This window comes from Ochotona curzoniae, unplaced genomic scaffold (genome assembly GCF_017591425.1).
Source record: "Ochotona curzoniae isolate NIBS_2020 unplaced genomic scaffold, NIBS_Ocur_1.0 contig_899, whole genome shotgun sequence".
NCBI lineage: Eukaryota > Metazoa > Chordata > Mammalia > Lagomorpha > Ochotonidae > Ochotona > Ochotona curzoniae.
The window spans coordinates 1,747,879-1,766,414 of record NW_024466605.1 but is presented as its reverse complement, the minus strand read 5'-3'; the positions used below and the strand labels follow the sequence as shown (position 1 = coordinate 1,766,414).

Sequence of the window (18,536 nt, the reverse complement as noted above, 5' to 3'; positions counted from 1 at the left end):
AGCCAAACCGTGCTGCCTCATCAGAGACTGGCTCCCAAATAGGCTGCGAGCTGTGGTCTGCCAGCACAGAGCAGGCCTTTCCTGGTGCAGGTGCACAGGCAGTCACCACACTGTGGAAGTGCTGGCAACACTGTGCTGAACGGGCCGGGAAATCCAGAGACAGGAGCGGTTCTCACTGTTCACACGGCGGATTTCACAAGGCCAGATCCCTGCAAGGCGTTTAGCATTGGCTGCTAAGCAGATGGTGCAGGAGGAAGCAGCGGACCCTGGCTGCTGGTGTGGTTTTTGTGGGAACAAGGCTTGGCCAGCTGTCGCACTCAGCCGTAGGGTCCTCCTCTCTTTGTTCTGGGCATGCATGCGTGTGTTCACACTCCACGTGGCAGCTAATTACCGGGTATCTGTCATATTCAAAGTCTGTGGTCAGATGCCATCTAGCGATGCTTTATTGCTAGTTCTGCCCCCTTTTTAATGTAGCAGGCATACATGCATACAAATCACTGTGACCTCGGTGTCATCAGATGATATAAACAGGTGCACCCAGGGGGCAGCTGGAGGGCACCGGTGGGACCCACGATGCCAGTTCAGCCAGGAAGGAAAGCATAGCCTTCTGCGCCTTGGCTTTCCATACCATATTTTAAAAGCTATCTCAAAGTCTTGGCGACTTGGCAAGCAAAACATAGGTGAAGGGCGGGCCTATGGGTCACTTGCAGGACAGCTGTGTTCACCCAGGGGCATGCTGGCATTACCACCATCACAGCATTGGCGTCGCTGTATCTCCTGGGCAGGGCTCAGGTGCTGCCTGAGGTTTTCAGGGAAGGTTAGACCTAGACCAGGTGGAAGTCTGATATTCAGAGTCATCCGTAAGCATGACTGTGGCCACGGTTCTTGAACACCGCACCTTCTGAGGGCAGTGAGCTGGGTGCCCGTAAGCCCCAGGAGGCAATCACTAACCACTACTTGGTCCAGTTGGACTCATCCAAGGTCAGTGAGGTGGCCCAGTCTGACCCAGGCCTGGAATCCAAGGTGGGGGCTGCCTGATGACCCAGCCCGTGCCTGGCCACTGGAGCACACACCTGTGAGAGGGAGCCTGGTTCCGGGTCAAGGTCACGAGCTTGTTGATGAGGGCTGGTAGGCAGAGCCTGGGCTTGATGGGGGTCTCAGCGCAGCAGTAAGTTTTGAGAGAAAAAGAGGAAACTGGGGCTCTCTGAGGACAGAGGCTCCCGGAGAGGTCCAAGGAGGGCTGTGCTGTTTCCACTCTGAGGTCCTCCAGTTGTGCGTGGGTGGCATCATGGACCTGCATCCCACACTGGCTGGCAGAGGGCCCCCCAAGGGGAACTTCCGGTTGGCAGGCTACTGCATGGGATTTCCCAACGCTCAGCATGGGTCAGCGTTGCGGGCTTCATGGGTGGCAAAAAATCACCACTCGCCTCAGGGATTTGGGGGCTCTTGAAAGAGAAAGTCACCCCAGCAATGTGACTGAAGGAATTCGATCAGAAGATCGGATTCTGTGGCCTGCATCCTACAGCGCACAGGTTCATGTTCCAACTGCTCCGTTTCCTCTCCAGCTCCCCAGAAAGCAGCGGTATAAATGACCCAGGTGCTGGGTCACCTGCACCCTTGGCCAGAGACCCAGATGGGGGCTCAGCTAGTGGCCATTTGGGCAGTGACCCGGCAGACAGAAGACTGTCTCTCACTCAAATGAATAGATCTTTAAAAAGGAAAACACTGATCCTGGCCTTGGTCGCTTGTCTTCTACAGAAACATGAGTAATTTGATTTTCTGAGTTGTACTTCCATTGCAAAGCAAGAGTTATAATATTTGATGATAAAAACTCTACAGAAATAATAGCTGTTTTTAAGGATTTGTTTTATTTGGTAAAGCAGAATGACAGAGATGGGAACAGGGGAGAGAGAGAGAGACCATCTCTTGTACTGGTTCAGTTCTCAAATGGCCGCAGCAGCCAGAGCTGAAGTTTGGATCTCCACCCAGGTCTCCCGTGAGAGCAGCAGGTGGCCCAAGCAACGTTCTCTGATAAGGAATGCCAGGGTTCCCGGGGGCAGCTTCACCCCATGCCCCACCACAAGAACTTGTCCTGATTGTAGGAACCACAGTTTGGGGTATGAGCCATCGCGTGCAGGTCACCATGACAGCAGGTGGCCATCTGAGGGCGCCCTCTCACCAGGACACTGGTGCAGGCCTGCTCTTACGTCTAAAGATGGTTTCTGATGGCCCCTCCGAGGATTGGAATCGTCAGGGCCGTAAGTCTTGCCCAGGCTGGCCCAGTTAGTACACGTTTAGGAGGAAAAGCCCTAGCGGTGAGACTTCTCCGGATCACAGCCCCTAGGGCAGTAGGGCCCCAGTCAGGCCCCAGAGTAAACAGACTGTGATCAGCTGCGTCTGGCCAATTGTAGCAAGCCCAAGCCTTGCACGGGAAGCCAATGGCTGGCTGAACGGTGTGCAGTGCTAATCAGTAAGATGTTCCCAGCCAGTAAGAGCGATTGTCCAATGCATACACACACGGAGAATCAGCTGGACAAGTTTTCTGGGAGAAAATCCACAATACCCACAAATAATGGTGCCCTGCAGCTTGGCTGCCTAGGTCAGTGACATGAAAGGACCCAGGATACTAACTGGAACTTTTTTTGTAAGATTTTTTTTTTTTTGAAAAGGCAGATTTACAGGGAGAAGGAGAGACAGAAAGATCTTCTGTCCACTGATTCACTCCCAACCGGCCACAACGGAACTGAGCAGATCTGAAGCCAGGAGCCCTGAGCCTCGTCTGGGTCTTCCACATGGGTGCAGGATCCCAAGGCTTTGTTGTCCTTGACTGCTTTCCCAGGCCACAAGCAGGGAGCTGGATGGGAAGTGGAGCAGCCGGGATTAGAACCAGAACCCATATGGGATCCCAGCAGTTGTAAGACAAGCGTTGAGCCACCATGCCTGGCCCACTAATTGGAACTTTGAAAGCAAAAAGTATTTATTTGAGAAGCAGAAAGAGAGAGGAAAATACACAGAGAGATCTCTGTCCACTGGCTCACTCCCCACCTGGCCGCCAGGGCCGAGCCAGCCAGGGGCCAGCAGCCTGGGACCGGTGTCTGGCCGGTCTCCCCACATCGGTGACAGGAGTCCGAGGACTTGGGCAAGCACTCCTGTGGTGCATTATCAGGGAACTGGGGTGAAAGCAGGGCAGCTGAGACTCGAACCCGTGCTCCATGGTGGGTTGCCTGCACGGGAGACAGCAGCTACACCTCATCCCATTGAGTTGTTGGAGGACTAGCCTGGGTGTTCACCTGCAGGAGATGGATTTAAATGGACCAGCAGACATTCTTAGGACATTTTGCTCTGTAGTCAGAACAACCCTAGTGCCTAAAATGAAAAAAAAAATTATATATATATATTTATATATATATATATATATATATCTCCATTGCTAAGTTAACAAAAGCAGATTCTAAAACACCATAAATCCTTGTTTAGTAACCCCCACCCAATGTGTATGGGTGATAGTATATGTACTTTTTTTTTTCTTAAAATCTGCAAGGATGTTCCATAGGGTACCAATGCCAGTACTTGGGGCTTGCTGCAGGACAGGGCTGTGTGGGGAGGATACCCTGTTTAAGGGAAGATATCTAATATTTATACCTGATGGAGAAGACAGCCCAAGGGCTTCACAGTGGCGGTTAAATCTCGGGCCTTTTGGCTCACTTACAATTAGGAATTGATGAGGTGCCTAGGTGCAGTCCAGACTCAGTTTTATGGGGGCCGATGCCTGAGCCCGGGCAGTCAGCGCGGCGATGGGAGGAGAGACTGCAGAGCAGAACAGCTGCTCTCATGGCAGCGCGGCCTGGGCACACGGCACTTGGCTTTGCAGAGCCTTGGTGTTCTGTGAAGGAGCTGCTGGTTTTGCTGCACATAACACACTTAGATCACTGTGGTGCGTCCCACAGCATCTTGGGGACCTTGTGAGCCTGTGTGTGGGCTTGGGGAGGCCAGATGATGTGGGGTCCCGGATTGCAGCTAAGTTGCACGTATGCTTGACCACATCAACTCCAGGTCTGTGACGCTGTTGGAGAAGGTGTTAAAATATTTTTTTAAAATTTTTATTGGAAAATCAGATATACAGAGAAGACGAGAGACAGAGAGGAACATCTTCTGTCTGTTGGTTCACTCCCCAAGTAGCCGCAACCTCAGGAGCTGAGCCCATCCAAAGCCAGGAGCCGGGAGCCTCTTCTGGATCTCTTGAGCAGGTGCAAGGTCCCAAGGCTTTGGGCTGTCCTCGGCTACTTTCTCAGGCCAAACGCAGGGAGCTGGGTGGGAAGCAGGGCCGCTGAGATTAGAACTGGCACCCATATGGGATCCCAGCGTGTGCAAGGTGAGGACTTTAGCCTCTAGGCTATCGCACTGGGTGGGCCCGGAGATCTTTAGACCCATTTTGTGGATGAGGAGAACTGAGGCCATCTCACTCCCCAGTCCAGCGCTGTTTTCCTGGAGGGGGTTTCCAGGAGGTTGGAGTCCCCTCTCTGCAGATAGGGCTCCTCGAACCCCTGCATTTCACCCTTACACTCAGGACTCAGGAGCGTGAGTGTCCTCACAGGGTCACGTGTTGGCTCAGGACCCATCCTGTTGGACACCGGTTCCCTTTGGCCGTCACCCTGCCCAAACCGTCCTCATTGTCACCCCCAGCCCATCTCACGAGCTCCCCAACTCTTTATCAATAACAACTTGGGCAGAGCCAATGTTGAGCACTTAAGCTGACACCTTCCCATCTGAGTGCTGGGTGCTTGGCCTCTGGCCCAGCTCCCTGCCAGCGCATTAGTGGAGGATGGCCCCAGGGCTTGGATCCCTGCAACTCATGTGCAGAGACCCAGATGGAGTTCCTGGCACCTGACCTCAGCCTGGCACAGACCCACTCTTGTGGCCACTCGGGGAGTCAACCAGTAGCTGGGAGAGTCCTCTCTGTCTCTGGGACTCTCCTTTCAAATAAATCATGTTTAAAACAAAGATTTGGAGCTTTTTCTTCAGATTATGAATGTGTGCTTCTTTATAAATCACACTTGCGTGCTAGGGTACCTGTGCATCATGTATACTCTAATACCCATGTGAGACTGCAGAGCTGATAACTCAGTTACAGCAGGAAGATGGGCAGGGCCTGAAAATGTACCCGTCCGCTAATCATGCCACACAGCAATCCAAAGGATTCTGCTACCACTGAATGGCGGGTTGATTCTTCATGATCTTATCCTTTTCTTGCTCCGCTCCTGTCCGTGGGTGCCATGGGGAACGGAGGACTGGAGGGAAGCCCCTCTGCAGAAGCCACAGGGTACCAGCTGAGGACCCCCAGGCGCTCATGCCACGCAGTTTTCATGCTGTGGGGTAGCCCTGCGACACTCCTGCGAGTTTTTCTTGACCCACTGCACAGCATGGAATGTTCTAGTGCCTGTGTCTGCGGCTTCATTGCACAGTGCTCGGGGCCTCCATCCTTCCCTGGAGCTTCCAGGATGTGAATAGATTCCGTGATCCTGGAACCACTCGGCCATGCCCATGCTGAGGATGTGGAGGCTTTCCTGGCCTGCTCCGAGATCCTGCATGGTCGTCTAGCTCAGAAAGCCCCACGAGATAAGTTTTGGGGTAGCATCCAGCAAGGATTCCCTGGTCCACTGGCACCTGTTGCAAATAGACCTGACAGGAGGTGTCACCCATCTTCTCTTCCTTTTTATTTATTTTTATTTGGAAAGCAGATTTTACAGAGAAGGAAAGACAGAGAGAAGTCTCCCATGCACTGGGTCACTTCCCAGATGTCTGCCACAGCCAGGACTAGGCCAGGTCAAAGCCAGGAACCCAAACTCAATCTAGGTCTCCCTCCTGGGTGGTAGGACTCAAGTACCAAGCCGTCATGAAGCAGCAGGAGGCTGGATTCGAAGGAGAGTAAACAGGTCTCCAGTCAGGCCACACTGTGTCTCAGCCACCTTGTGGTGTTTGTGGATTCCATTTCCTCTTTTTTTTTTTTTCTGTGTCTTGCTCCTCTTTTTTCATCTAGCAGTGGAAAGAACAGATTTCACCTGCTGTAACAAGTGCTTGCCTCTAAACAGACAGTTTTAAAAATTTTCAGTTTTGGGCCCTGTGTGGTAGCCTAGTGGCTAAAGTCTTCACCTTGCATGCACCAGACTCCCATGTGGGCGCTGGTTCTAATCCCAGCGGCTACAGGTCCCATCCAGCTCCCTGCTTGTGAACTGGGAAAGCAGTCAATGGCCCAAAGCGTTGGGTTCCTGCACCCATGTGGAAGACCTGGAAGAGGCTCCAGGCTCTTGGCTTTGGATGGGCTCAGCTCCGGCTATTGCAGTTGCTTGGGGAGTGAACCAATGGACAGATTATTTTCCTCTCTGTATATCTGACTTTCAAGTAAAATTAAATCTAAAAAAAAAAAACACCTCTCAGTTTTAATTTCTGGTGTGATAAATATTGATAGATAAAACCTGCATTTGAAAGAGAAAGCTGTGGAGCCAGCATTGTGGCCCAGGAGGTTAAGCCACCGCCTGTAACTGGCATCCTCTATGAAGGCCGTTTGGAGTCTGTCTGTTCTACTTCGGATCTGGCTTCCTGCTGATGTGCCTGGGAGAGCAGCAAATGACCCCAGTGCTTGCATCCATGTGGGGGGCCTGGAAGAAGCTCCTTAGGGAGCCATTTAGGGAGTGAACTAATCAGTGGAAAATCTCTTTCCTTCTCTCGTTGGCTCTGCCTTTCAAATAGATAAAGAAAGCTTTTTTTTTTTTAAAGAAAACTATGGAGTCCCCTGTCATTTTTAGAAATGCAAGGTGGCTCTTAGAACAGGGAGTTTCAGCACCATCATCCTAAACCTGCAGGAGTACGTGGGAGTCAGCCTTAGGTTTTATTATTACTATTAGCTAACATCTTTGGGTCATCCTCTTGGGCTTTTTGTCTCTTCAGACAGCCGAGGCCCTTCCCTGCTTCAGCAGCGTTGTCTGCCGGCAGCGGCTTGTCTTCCCAGCGCTCCCAGACGGTGCTGAGCAGATGGGGCTGGGAAGGGTTGCGGAGACGGGAGCCGAGTTTCCCAACTCTAGCATGTGTTGGGAAAACATTGATCTCCTCGCTCACTGTAGCCCAGATGGACGGATCACATTCCCCACAGCAAGGCAGTAGCCATCTTCTACGGGAAAAGACGTGTGGGCTGTTTTGTAGGTGACGTGAATCGTCCGTGCCTTGGCTAAAGCATCACAGAGCACAACACAGGGGAAGCGAACAGGTGCACCTGCAGACGGGGAGGGTTCTGGCCACACACTCTCGACTCAGGTCCCCTTGGCAGTTCCCTGTCCTTTTGCCAGGGAAGGAACAATGGCAGAAACCATGCCGTGTGACATCTTATGAGATTCCTGGCATCTGTGTGGTTCTGTGGGACACTGATGTGTGTGTGTGTGTGTGTGTGTGTGTGTGTGTGTGCAGCCAGCTGCACAGTGCTTGGAGCTAGACCAGGCCAAGGCCGGGAGCCAGAGACTCAGTCCCAGGCTGCACCACCCTAACGGGAACCCAGCCTTGCAAGTGAGTGGCTCCTACTGGCAGCCAGAGTCTAATGAGTGAGCAGCTGGAAGTGGGGGCATGTCCAGGTCCTGAATCTCCTCTCTGGGACCCAGGGACCTTACCATGCCTCCTGGCCTCTGGACCAGACACCTGCCCCAGGGCTCTTAACTATTGATGTCTGCAGTGGTTTGGAGGTGGCTTGCTCCCCAGGGTGGCTGTACAGAGGTACTGGGGTCCTCAAAAATTTATCACTGCAGCCCAAAACACCGAGACACAGTCTGCAGGAATATTGTGCGCTTTGTAGACACAAATTCTGTTGAGCTTATATTTATTTTTTTTCATTGTCTACAATACTTTGTCGGTACTGGGTATATTGATTTGTTACTGCAGACAGGGGCCAGGGAGCCTGGCTTGCTTGAATATTATCTGCTATGCTTTATCTCTTAAAAAAAACAAACAAAAAACCCTACAGGTGTAACAAAATTTAATGGAGCTGGACAGTGGACACAGGAGCGAATGGATATTCTCTGTCCTATTAAGTGTTTCATGAAAATAACAATAAAGGGTGGCCAGGGAGGAAGGGCCTCCAGATGGGCGCTGGGCTGTGCCGGGGATCCTGAGGGAGACAGGGGCTGATGCGGCACCGCTGGCAGCTCTGTGCTCCAGAAACAAAGATGGTGGGCATGGCTTCCAGGCCCTCAATCAGGGCTGCCAGGGTCAGAAACCAGGCTCTGCTCAGGACTGGATTTCCTTTTCCCTTTTATTTTTCTACCAATGGGGCATCATTTAAGTCAGTACTTTAAACTTGCACGTGTGTATGTATGCATGTATGTATTTGAAAGGCGGGGTTACAGAGAATCAAGATGGCAGAATAAGGTAAGGACACATTTATTTTTTTCTAATATATTCTTATTTTGAATCCTGAATTATGTGGTACAATTTCGTATAGGCTGGGATATTCCCTCCAAATTCCCATCCCCAACAGATTTTCCCCTCTTCAAAACTCTTTCTCATAAAATTCTTCACTGACTCATAAATCATGCAGTAGCATCATTTTCTTCAAGAATGTTCTTGATTTTCATTTCTTCAGTCATTAGTCATTCAGCAGAATGTTATTTAACTTCATGGCTTTGTAAGTTTCTGTTTTTTCTTCCTGTTGTTGATTTTGTTTTGTGGTTTTTCATTTAAGGGGATGTATAGTAACTGTAATGGAGACTATCATATCTGTATGTTAGAATACAATACAGTATGCATCTCTACTTCTAGATAAAGATGGACTCCCAATGAAACTGTTAACTACATCTTGACTTGCTGCCATTGTCCATGCCCTCAATGATGGACATATGACTGTTTATGAAGAACTATACTAGAGTAATAATATTGGGGAACTCAGTGGGGGGAGAGAGAATTTGGGGAGGGGGGGCTAAGGGAAATCCCAGGGCCTATGGGACTATATGATAAAATGATAATAATAAAAATAAAAAGAAATAAAAGGGGGAGGAAGTAAAGAAAGACAGGTTAGAGAGAGATCTTCCACCTGCTGGTTCAATCCCTAAATGGATGTGATAGCCAGGACTGGGCCAGGCAGAAGCCAGGAGCCCAAAATTCCATCCACTCTCCCACATGCCCAGAATTCCATTCATCTTTCGACTGCTTTCTCAGGCTCACTGGCAGGGATCTGGATAGGGAGTGGAATAGTCCCAATTCACACTGGATCCCATATGGGATGCAGGCCTCACAGGTGGTAGCTTAACCCATTGTGCCATAACACCAGTCCCCAAGTAGATTTCTTTAAATTGAGTCTAGGGCCCGGCGCGGTGGCGTAGTGGTTAAGGTCTTCGCCTTGCACGCCCAGGATCCCATATGGGCGCCGGTTCTATCCCGGCAGCCCCGCTTCCCTTCCAGCTCCCTGCCTGTGGCCTGGGAAAGCAGTCGAGGACAGCCCAAAGCTTTGGGACCCTGCACCCGCGTGGGAGACCCTGGCTTCGGATTGGCATAGCATCGGCCGTTGCACTCACTTGGGGAGTGAATCATCGGACGGAAGACCTTCCTCTCTGTCTCTCCTCTCTGTATATCTGCCTTTCCAATAAAAAATAATAATAAAAAAAAATCTTTAAATTGAGTATAAATCATAGGGAAGACTATACCAAGTAATCAGGGTGATAGGAGTTAGGATTTCACTTAGGCTACCATATCCAGATGTGAAGACACAATGCAGCATGCATCTCTGCTTCCAAACAAAAGATAGACTCCCAATGAAAGTGTTGGATGTAGCTAGACAGTGGGATGATGGACCGTCTGACATTGTCTGTACCAGCAGTGTCGGGGCACACCTAAATAGCCGACTGATGAAATTGTAACTCCTTATGAAGAGTGTGACATTATGGGAAAAATCACTTGGGGGTGGAAAATGGGGGGAGGAGAATCCAAGATGATACAAAATTATATGATTAATTTTAAAAATAAAAATTTTTTTAAAAATTGAGTCTAAATCATAGGAAGGACTGTACCAAGGAGTGTGTGTGTGTGTGTGTGTGTGTGTGTGTGTGTGTGTGTGAAATAAGTAAATGCAACAAAACAAGCAAGGGTATGGGAGGTGGTCCTCCCAGCCAGGGGCTTTCCCCGTCAGGACTTGGGGTAACCTTGAGGGTCTGGTCCAGAGATTTCAGACAGAAAAGGGGGTACTGTTGCCTGGCAGAAAACTTGCCAAAAGCTCTCTGGGCGGGTGAAGGAGTAACAGGTGCCATTTCAGCTCCGGGCATTGACACGTGTCCATAGTCGGCATCGGGGACACAGCTGGAGGTGGGGTAGGCGCTGCCTTCAGGGGTCCAGGCTGGGCCCCAGGCATGGCGTGAGTCTGGCTGTGCCGGGTCACAGGACACCAGCCTGGCACACTGTCTGTCTTTAGCCTGGTTGACTGGTGTGCCCCTGAGTACATGTGTATCGTTGCCATGTATAAACAGATACCTGAAAAAAATTACATATTTGTCTGATGTCCAACCAGGGCAAACACATCTGACTCCTCAAACACTTAGCATCAGTGTGTGGTCAAGATGTTCAAACCCTGCTTTCTAGTTGCCTTTTACCTACATAGAGACAGTATATTAACATTACAAAGGCTCCCAGCACTGTGCCATGGAAACCCAGTGCTTCCTCCTCCTCCTGTCCCACCACAGCCTAGCACTCATTCAACAGCCTCGCCTGTCGCATCAGCACACTCTGTGAGGGCACCGTGGTTTTAGACTTCACATATGAGTGAGTGAGATGGTGCTGGGATTGTTGTAATGTGCTGACCTCTGTCCACATTGCTGTACATGGCAGTGTTGCATCCTTTTTCGTGGCTGAGTAATATTCCACTATGTCTGGGGATAGCCCTTGAATCATTCCACTTCCTGGCCACTGTGAATGGTAATGCTCAGGGTTTGGATCCCTTCTGGACAGACCAATTCTGTTTTTCTTGGATCCAGCTGTGAGGTTGCCTGACTTTGCCGTGGGCAGTGGTTACTTTTTAGCACCCTCCCTACTGAGTTCCTATATGTGCTCCCAGCGACCAGCAGTTGCCCCATTTCATCTTTCTTGACCCTAGCTGTGCCCACTGGGACTACTGGTCCCCCTGTGGCTCTTGTGCGTTTCCCTGAGTACATGTCTATGTGTGCCCTGTCAGCCATCTGCGTGCCCAGCCCTCCTTCCCCTGGCTGTGCCACGGGCAGGAGTGGAAACCCATGCTAGCCTCGAGGGGCCTGGTTCCCCGGTGAAATTCTGCAGTGACACCCCTCCAGCTCCTTAGCTTCCTGTGGAGCGTGGGGCCTCGGAAGAAAATGGCTGTCCCTCTCTGCCCCTTTCCTGCATTGGTGACAAGGCTTCCAGGTCTCAGCATGGCACTGGTGGTTAAACCCGGAAATCCCTGCCGGGCACCCAGCCGCTGCTGCCCAGCTCTCGTGTCCACGCCTCCCACTGTGAGCCGGCCCAGCCTGGGATTCCTTGCCAGCTGAGACCATCTGCCTGGTGCTAGCGCTGTTGGGACTCGGTGTCTACCACAGCCTGCTGCTTTCACGTTTTTAGCTTTCCGCCCCCTCAAAAAAAAAAAAGCCACTGTTTTGGGTCTAATGCTTCGCCTCCCCGCCCCCTCCCCCCAAAATGCCTGCTTTTAGGACTTGGGCCCCGGCCCAGCAAGGGGCGGACAGGGGTACAGGGCCCAAGGCGGTCCTGGGGTGAGGGGTTCTGCGCAGCCGCAGCCGCTGTTGTGCCTTCCTGGCACGGCCCGGGAGGTTCTACGGGCAAGCTGCGAAGCAGATGGTCACTGCGTCAGGGGACCTGGAGCGGCTCAGCCTAGCGGGAGGGCCTGCAGAGACTCTTCTGGGGCCCGCGGTGCCCTTGGCCATCGCCCCCCTCGCCCTCCCCAAGTGGCAGTTCCATCTGTTTGAGCCTCCACCCCCTGCCCTGGGTTCCAGTTCCTTTGGGTCGTCTGCCCCGCAGCTGTTCTTCCAGGGCCTGCATTCTTAGGCGGTGGGCAGGTGCCCAGCCCAAGCCAGACCTGCAGGGGGAGCTTGGCCTGGCGGGGGCAGCGCCGGGGTGGCTCCGGAGATGTGGCTGGGCCCCTTCTGTTCCTTGCCCAGCCGCTGTTTGCGAGTGACTCACCTCTGCTTCCCCGGGAACCTTGTTATTTTGGGCCCCAGTGTTATTAAAGTTGTGCCCAGATCACTGCAAAGCGACAGTTAAGCCTCCTGGGAGCGCCCACTCCTGGGGTGGAGGTGGGAGGGGTGAGGCACGGAGGGCAGGGCCGGGGCTGACCCGAGGCCGTCCTGGACACAGCGCAGGGGCCCTGTGTGCACGGGCACCATTCTGTGCCCCCATTCTGAGCGCTCAAGGCATGCCCTTGGTCTTCGTGCGCCCTCGTTCCCCTCCCTCCTCCCCCACCAAAGCGCTCCTCTAATCTGCTAGCCCCAGGTGGGCGCTGCCCTTGGCCTGCCCTCGGCACCCTCCAGGAGCTGAATAGATAGCATGGCCTGGGCGGATAAGGCGGCCCCGCGGCGCGCAGGGGCCCCAGATGTGCCGGGCTCGGCGGCACAGGCGGCTGCAGTGCGCGCCGCAGCCCCAGCTGCTCCTCCTGCAGAGCCCGGGCGACCCGCGGCAGGACCCTGGCCAAGGACAGCATGCCCGGCCTCATGGGCTTCGGCAGAGTGAGTACCGGGACAGGAGGCACGGGATGGGGAAGGGCAGGCACCACGAAGGGCCCACCAGGCGAGAGACATCGTGTGGATCTCCAACCATGTGGTCCCTTCTGTGCTGTGTGGCTGATGTCCCGTGTAACCAGCCAAAGAGAGCCCTGCTGTGGACTGGAGATGGCCTCCCCGGGCACTTGGGAAGGGCGACTTTGCGTTCTAACGCCACAGTGAGCCCCGTGGAGTGATACAGGCACCTGTACAGAGTGTGGCGCGTGGTGAGACCGTGGCCTGTTCATCTGGAAATCTGGATGGGGACGCGTGTGTGTGTGTGTGTGTGTGTGTGTGTGTGTGTTTCCTCCAAGACTCACCAAGGCCAGTTCTGTCTGGTCACCTCTCTGCTCTTGGGATGTGAGCGCGGGGAGGTGCTTTAGGAAGGCAGAGAGCGTGCACAGTAGAGTGGCCCGGGAAGATAGGGTCCAGGCAGAAGGGACCAGGCGGGCGTTGTGGAGGCCGGTCCCTGCGCCTCCCACGTAGATAGAGCTATCGGGGCCGCGCAGTGGGCGCGAGGACTCCTGGTTTGAGCGCCCAGTGCCCAGGGAAAGGTGCTGGGCTTGGGGCTGGCCTGCTCAGAAGGCAGGATGTGAGAGATGAGGGCGCCTCTGGCTGTGTTGCCAGTTGGGAGTGGGGACACCTGAGTGTGCCTTTCAGTGACGTGGTTTCTTGATGTATTGGCTGTTTGCTTTTCCTGCTTCCTGCTGAGGAGGAAGGAAGTGGAGGCTCCCTTCAGCCTAGCCAGCGGCACACAGGGTCAGGTTCACCCCAGTCTGTTGCCTTGGCCCAACTGTTCTGCCACCGGCCGTGGACTTGCGATAAGCCTCTGCTGCCAGCTCTCGGCAAACCTCAGGAAATGGGCTGGCGGTGCCACAGGGGCTTTGTGAACCGTCTCAGATCGCAGCATCCACTAAACAGCCCTTGAACTTGGGGGGACTTAGGTATCGCTGAGGAGCACGCGTTTCAAACCAGCATGCTGCTTTCACTGGCCAGCTGGCAGTCCAGGGGATCTCTAGTTTCTGGGGCTCAGTTTACTAACCTGGGAATTGGGTCTGCTACCGGGCTGCAGTGAGCTACCAGGGCATGAAGACATTACAGAAGGGAACAAAAAGTTTGGGGTGACCATAATTGCCTCACTAACACTGATACACTCAGCTGGTCTTGTTGAGTAAATGGTAATGTTGTTGTTTAAACATTTATCTATTTGAAATGCAGAGTTACAGAGAATGGGAGGGAGAGGGGATCTTCCATCCACTCCACTCTCTCATTCCCCAAATGATCAGGGCAGTATGGGCTGGGTCAGGGCAAAGCCAGGAGCTTGGAGCTCCATCTGGTCTCTTGAGTGAGTGATTAGGAATCCAAGCCCTTAAGTCATCCTCTGCTGCCTTGCCAGGCGCCTTAGCAGGAAGCTGGTCCAAAAGTGGAGCAGCCGGTACCCATACAAGCTGCCAGCCCTCATCATGACGTTTTAGACCTCAGTTGCCGACCCTAATTGCAGTATCATGGCATGGTATCTGCCTTATTCTGAGGTCACCCTAAGAGAGAGATAGAAAGAGAATGTGTGTGTGTGTGTGTGTGTGTGTGTGTGTGTGTGTGTAAGCAAGGGGCTGCTGGGCCAGGAGAGAGCCGTGCCCACCTATGCCCATGCACATATCCTGAGCGCTCTGTGTGGGTGCACGCACGCCTAAAGAGGAGGGTGCTGTGGCAGGGGGGAGGAGAGAGCTGTGCCGGCCTGTACCCGTGCACACATCCCAAGTCCAGCACCAGTGTGCATGTGGGCCAGTATAGCTGGGACAGGGGGAGACAGAGCCAAGACAGGCAGGAAGGCAGAAAGGGGGTGGGAAACAAGGGGCCTTGTATGTCACGGGGCAGACTGGACGTTCACCTCAACTGAGGCAGGAAGCAGTGGATGGCTTTCATGTCAGACAAGGAGTGTGGAGCAGGTCGTGTGCTGTGCCCACCATGGGTGTTTTGGGGGGGAAGAAGGAGCCAGTAGATGGGAGATTGGTGTCTCTCAAAGAAACAAATGGGGCAGCTCCCAGAAACCCCAGCACGGAGAGCACTGCTGGGTCGGGAGTAGGGGCAGAGCTGCACCTGTGTGACTGGGGTGGGGCCAGCTTCATGATCAGGCAGGGAATGCCAGGGAATCAGCGAGGGCTGCAGCTGAGATCTCCCTGCCCTGTGGACTCCTGAGGCTGTGCCTTTAGGGTGCGTGAGGATGCCCCAAGTGACTCCTCCCTGCCCACTCTCACTCCCTGCTCCTGGAGCTCCTTTCCCATCCTCCTCTGTTTCCCCACACCTCAGCGTTCATTTACATAAACTCTGCCCCCAGATAGTGACTCAGCCTTGAGTCACTTCCTCTTCTCACCCCTCCTACCCTCAAGCTGAGCTGGTCTTGAATTTGAACTCAGGGCTGAAAAAATAGGTGTTGGATGCCCCAACTGCACCCTGGTGGAGAAGGATCAGTGACAGGGCAAGCCATGGTGGGTGGAGGAGCAGACGGTCATGGCCAGTCCAGCCCAGGCCCCTGCATGTGGGAGCTGTTGCTCAGGTCCAGCTCCAGGTCTAGAACCATCTCTGTTCTGCCGCTCTGCACCCATCCTCTGTGAGCTGCTGGTCATCTGTCCAGCCAGGTGATCCATGACCCCAAGGAAGGAGAGAGGTGGCCAATCTCTGGGGGTGCAGAGGGGACCTGGGCTGTGCTGTCTGTTCACGGCAGATTAAGAAAAGCCAGCAATCAGTTTTCCCTTTCTGAGAAGGTTCCAGGTGCCCTGTCTGTATGTGACAGGCCATGGAAGGCAGTGTGGCCCTCACCGAGGCAGAGGTGCAGCCGGACCGGAAATTGCTCTCATCACGCTGCATGTGATGCCATCTGCTGGCACCTCAGAATGTTCATGGGCAAGGAAATCGAGACAGCTCAATTTGTTTCCATGCCTGAAAAACGTCCCTTCCATTTTCCACAGCTAAGATTTATTTATTTGTTCCAAGGGCAAGAATTACAGAGAGCTCTTCCATCTGCTGGTTCACTCCCCAGATGGCTGAAGCTGGTGGTTTCCTCTGGGTCTCCCATGTGGGTGCTGGCGCTCAGGCAGTTAGGCCTCCTTCTGCTGCTTCCCCGGGTGCTTTAGTAGGGAATTGGATCAAAAGTGGAGCAGCCGGTACTGGAACCGGCACCCATAAAAGATGCCAGGGCTGCAGGTGACTGCTTCACTCCTACCGTGGTGCTGGCCCCTTCCACAGACTCTTTGAAGCAGTTCATGTCTCGAAAGAGAGAGCGCCTGGGTTTCAGGTGCCTTCAAGGAGCTCATGCCTGAAAAAGCTGAGAAGACAATGGCTCTGGGTGGCCTAGTGTGGATCCCAGGTGTTGACCACTTGCAGACAAGGGGACCAATCTTAGCTGCCCATCCAAACAGCCTCTCCCCTGGGTGAGGGGAGCTAGGCAGGTGGGAATGTGATCCTGTGTGTGCCTGAGGTTTCTCAAGGGGACTTCTCCCTCACGAGGCTGGCTCCCATGTGGTCCCCACAGTGTGACCTGCACACGCAGCATGCATCCCTGGTTCCTGAATGCCAAGTGCCACCACTGGGGCTCTGAGGGAGGATTGTCTAGAAATACCTTCTGCTGACCATATCTGTTTTAACCTTTACACTCAGATCTTGAGTGATAACAGGTGCAAGAAACGAATTCCCTGTGGACTCAGTTGTGATTTGGGAAAAAACCAAGATGTGGCATTCAGGGCAGGTGCACGAATGGGGACCTAGGGAAGGAAAAGCTTGCCCAACACTAGGGACAGCTGGGCTGAAGCTGCCTCCCTTGGGACAGGGTTCCAGGCTGCCAGGGTGTCACAGCGTGGTGCCTGCCTGCGGGCAGTGGCAGAAAGGTTGACAGCTGTGACCAGGATTGCACTTGTGCCTCCCTGGGGTGGGTGGTCCAGACAACAACTGGGTGAGGCCAGAGCTGACAGGATCTTTGGGATGGCATCCTCATTTTCCAAATCAGGTCATAGGGGCTGGTCCTGACTGCTGTCCATATGCTCCGTGCCTGAGCAGACATGCCTATGGCCACCTAGCTTTTTGCACACACACCCTGCCCCCCAATCCCGGTCATACCTGGCTCCCCACTTCATTTCAACCCCAGTAGAAAGGTTCATGGGGAATGTGTATTAGGAAAATATTGGGCATAGATGTCAACATTTTTAAAAAGATTTATTTACTTTTATTGGAAAGGCAAATCAGATTTACAGAGGGGAGAGACAAAGATCTGTCTGCTGATTTACTCCCCAAATGGGCAGAGCTGAGCCAATCCGAAGCTAGGAGCCGGAAGCTTCTTCCAGGTCTCCCACATGGGTACAGAATCCCAAGGCTTTGGGAAATTGTTTACTGCTTTCCCAAGCCACAAGCAGGGAGCTGGAAGGAAAGTGGAGCAGCCAGGACATGCCCACATGGAATCCTGCTGCGTGCAAGGTGAGGATTTAGCCACTGAGCCCTTACGCCAGGTCTGGATAGCAACACTTTTTTTGTACCAAAACAAACTGGTTTTTGACTGCATTTTCCACACACTGTGTCCACGTCTTCACTCCTTGCCTGTCAGCTGGAGATGGTGGTGATGGCCGTAGTGTGGCTGGGGCCGGGGTGTTCCGGGAGCTTATTAGTATTAGCATGTGGGTGGCAAGTGGAGGTGGGAATCGCAAGGCCACCTCTGGATCAACAGTTTTGTGTATTCTAAGAACTCTGGAGATTCAACATTGGAAAAATCTTTATTTCAGGCTGGCACTGTGGCATAGTAGGCTAAACATTCCCCTGTGACACCAGCATCCCATATGGACGCCAGTTTGTGTGTTCCAGCTATTTCACTTTCCATCCAGCTCCCTGCTAATGGTCTGGGAAAGCAGTGGAGGATGGGCTAAGTCCTTGGGCCCCTGTACCCACATGGGAGACCTGGAAGAAGCTCCTGGCTTCAGACTGGCTAATATCTAGCCCTTGCTGCCATTTGGGAAGTGAAGTAGTGGTTGGAAGAGTTTTCTGTGTGCGTGTATGAGAGAGAGAGAGAGAGAAACACTGGCTTTCAAATAAACATCTTTATAAAAATATTTTACTTATTTGAAAGTCAAAGAGAGAGAGAACTTCTCTCTACTGATCCACTCCCCAAATGCCCGCAGCAACCTAAGCTGGGCCAGGCTGAAGCGAGGAGCCAGGCACTCAGTCCGGCTCTCCCCCATGGATGGCCCAGCTATTTGTTGCCTCCCAGGATGTTCATAGGCTGGAAGCTAGAGTTGGGAGTGAAACTGGGACTCGATCCCAGGCACTTGGATATGGAGTGCACGGGTGTTGAGTGACATCTTTACAGCACCCTAGATACCCACCTGAGAACTTTGGGAATTTTCTCCACACTGAGCATGCCTTTGATTCTGGCTAGCAGTGCTGGTGGAGCAGGGAGTGACTGAATCGTGCAGCCCCTGGCCCCTGAGAAGTAGCCAGTCTATACTGAGGGGGGAGGGCTGAGACCAAGGTGGGAGGCCTTAGCTCAGTTGTCAGGAGCGCCTGATAATCTCCTAGGACCCCTCCAGATGGTCACGGCTCACAGCAAACACACCCAAAGGAACGGGCAGTCCAGAAGAGCCTTGAGTGTGTGGGAAGGGGCTTAGTCAGAGATTAGAGGTGGGCAGTGGTGGACATGGCAGGATGTGAGGATGGGTAGGGGTTAGTGGTTGGCATTATAGCACAGTGGGTTAAACTACCAACTGCAGTGTGAATATCCTGTATCAGGACTCCTATCAGGACTCCTAGCTT

The 18,536-nt window shown here is 53.0% G+C and overlaps 1 protein-coding gene across 2 annotated transcripts in view; it reads left to right on the top strand.

Annotated features, from left to right (window-relative positions):
• Positions 1 to 18,536, top strand: part of ANK1 (ankyrin 1) — a 165,275-nt gene that overhangs the window by 46,097 nt on the left and 100,642 nt on the right. The window contains exon 1 of one of the 2 annotated variants that reach the window (XM_040994166.1): positions 12,568 to 12,713. The exons of the other annotated variant lie outside the window; for it this stretch is intronic. Within the exon in view, the coding sequence (XP_040850100.1) occupies positions 12,687 to 12,713 (27 nt within the window). The 5' untranslated portion in view covers positions 12,568 to 12,686. Of the gene's footprint in view, positions 1 to 12,567; positions 12,714 to 18,536 lie in introns of those variants that run through there. 2 annotated transcript variants of the gene reach the window in all.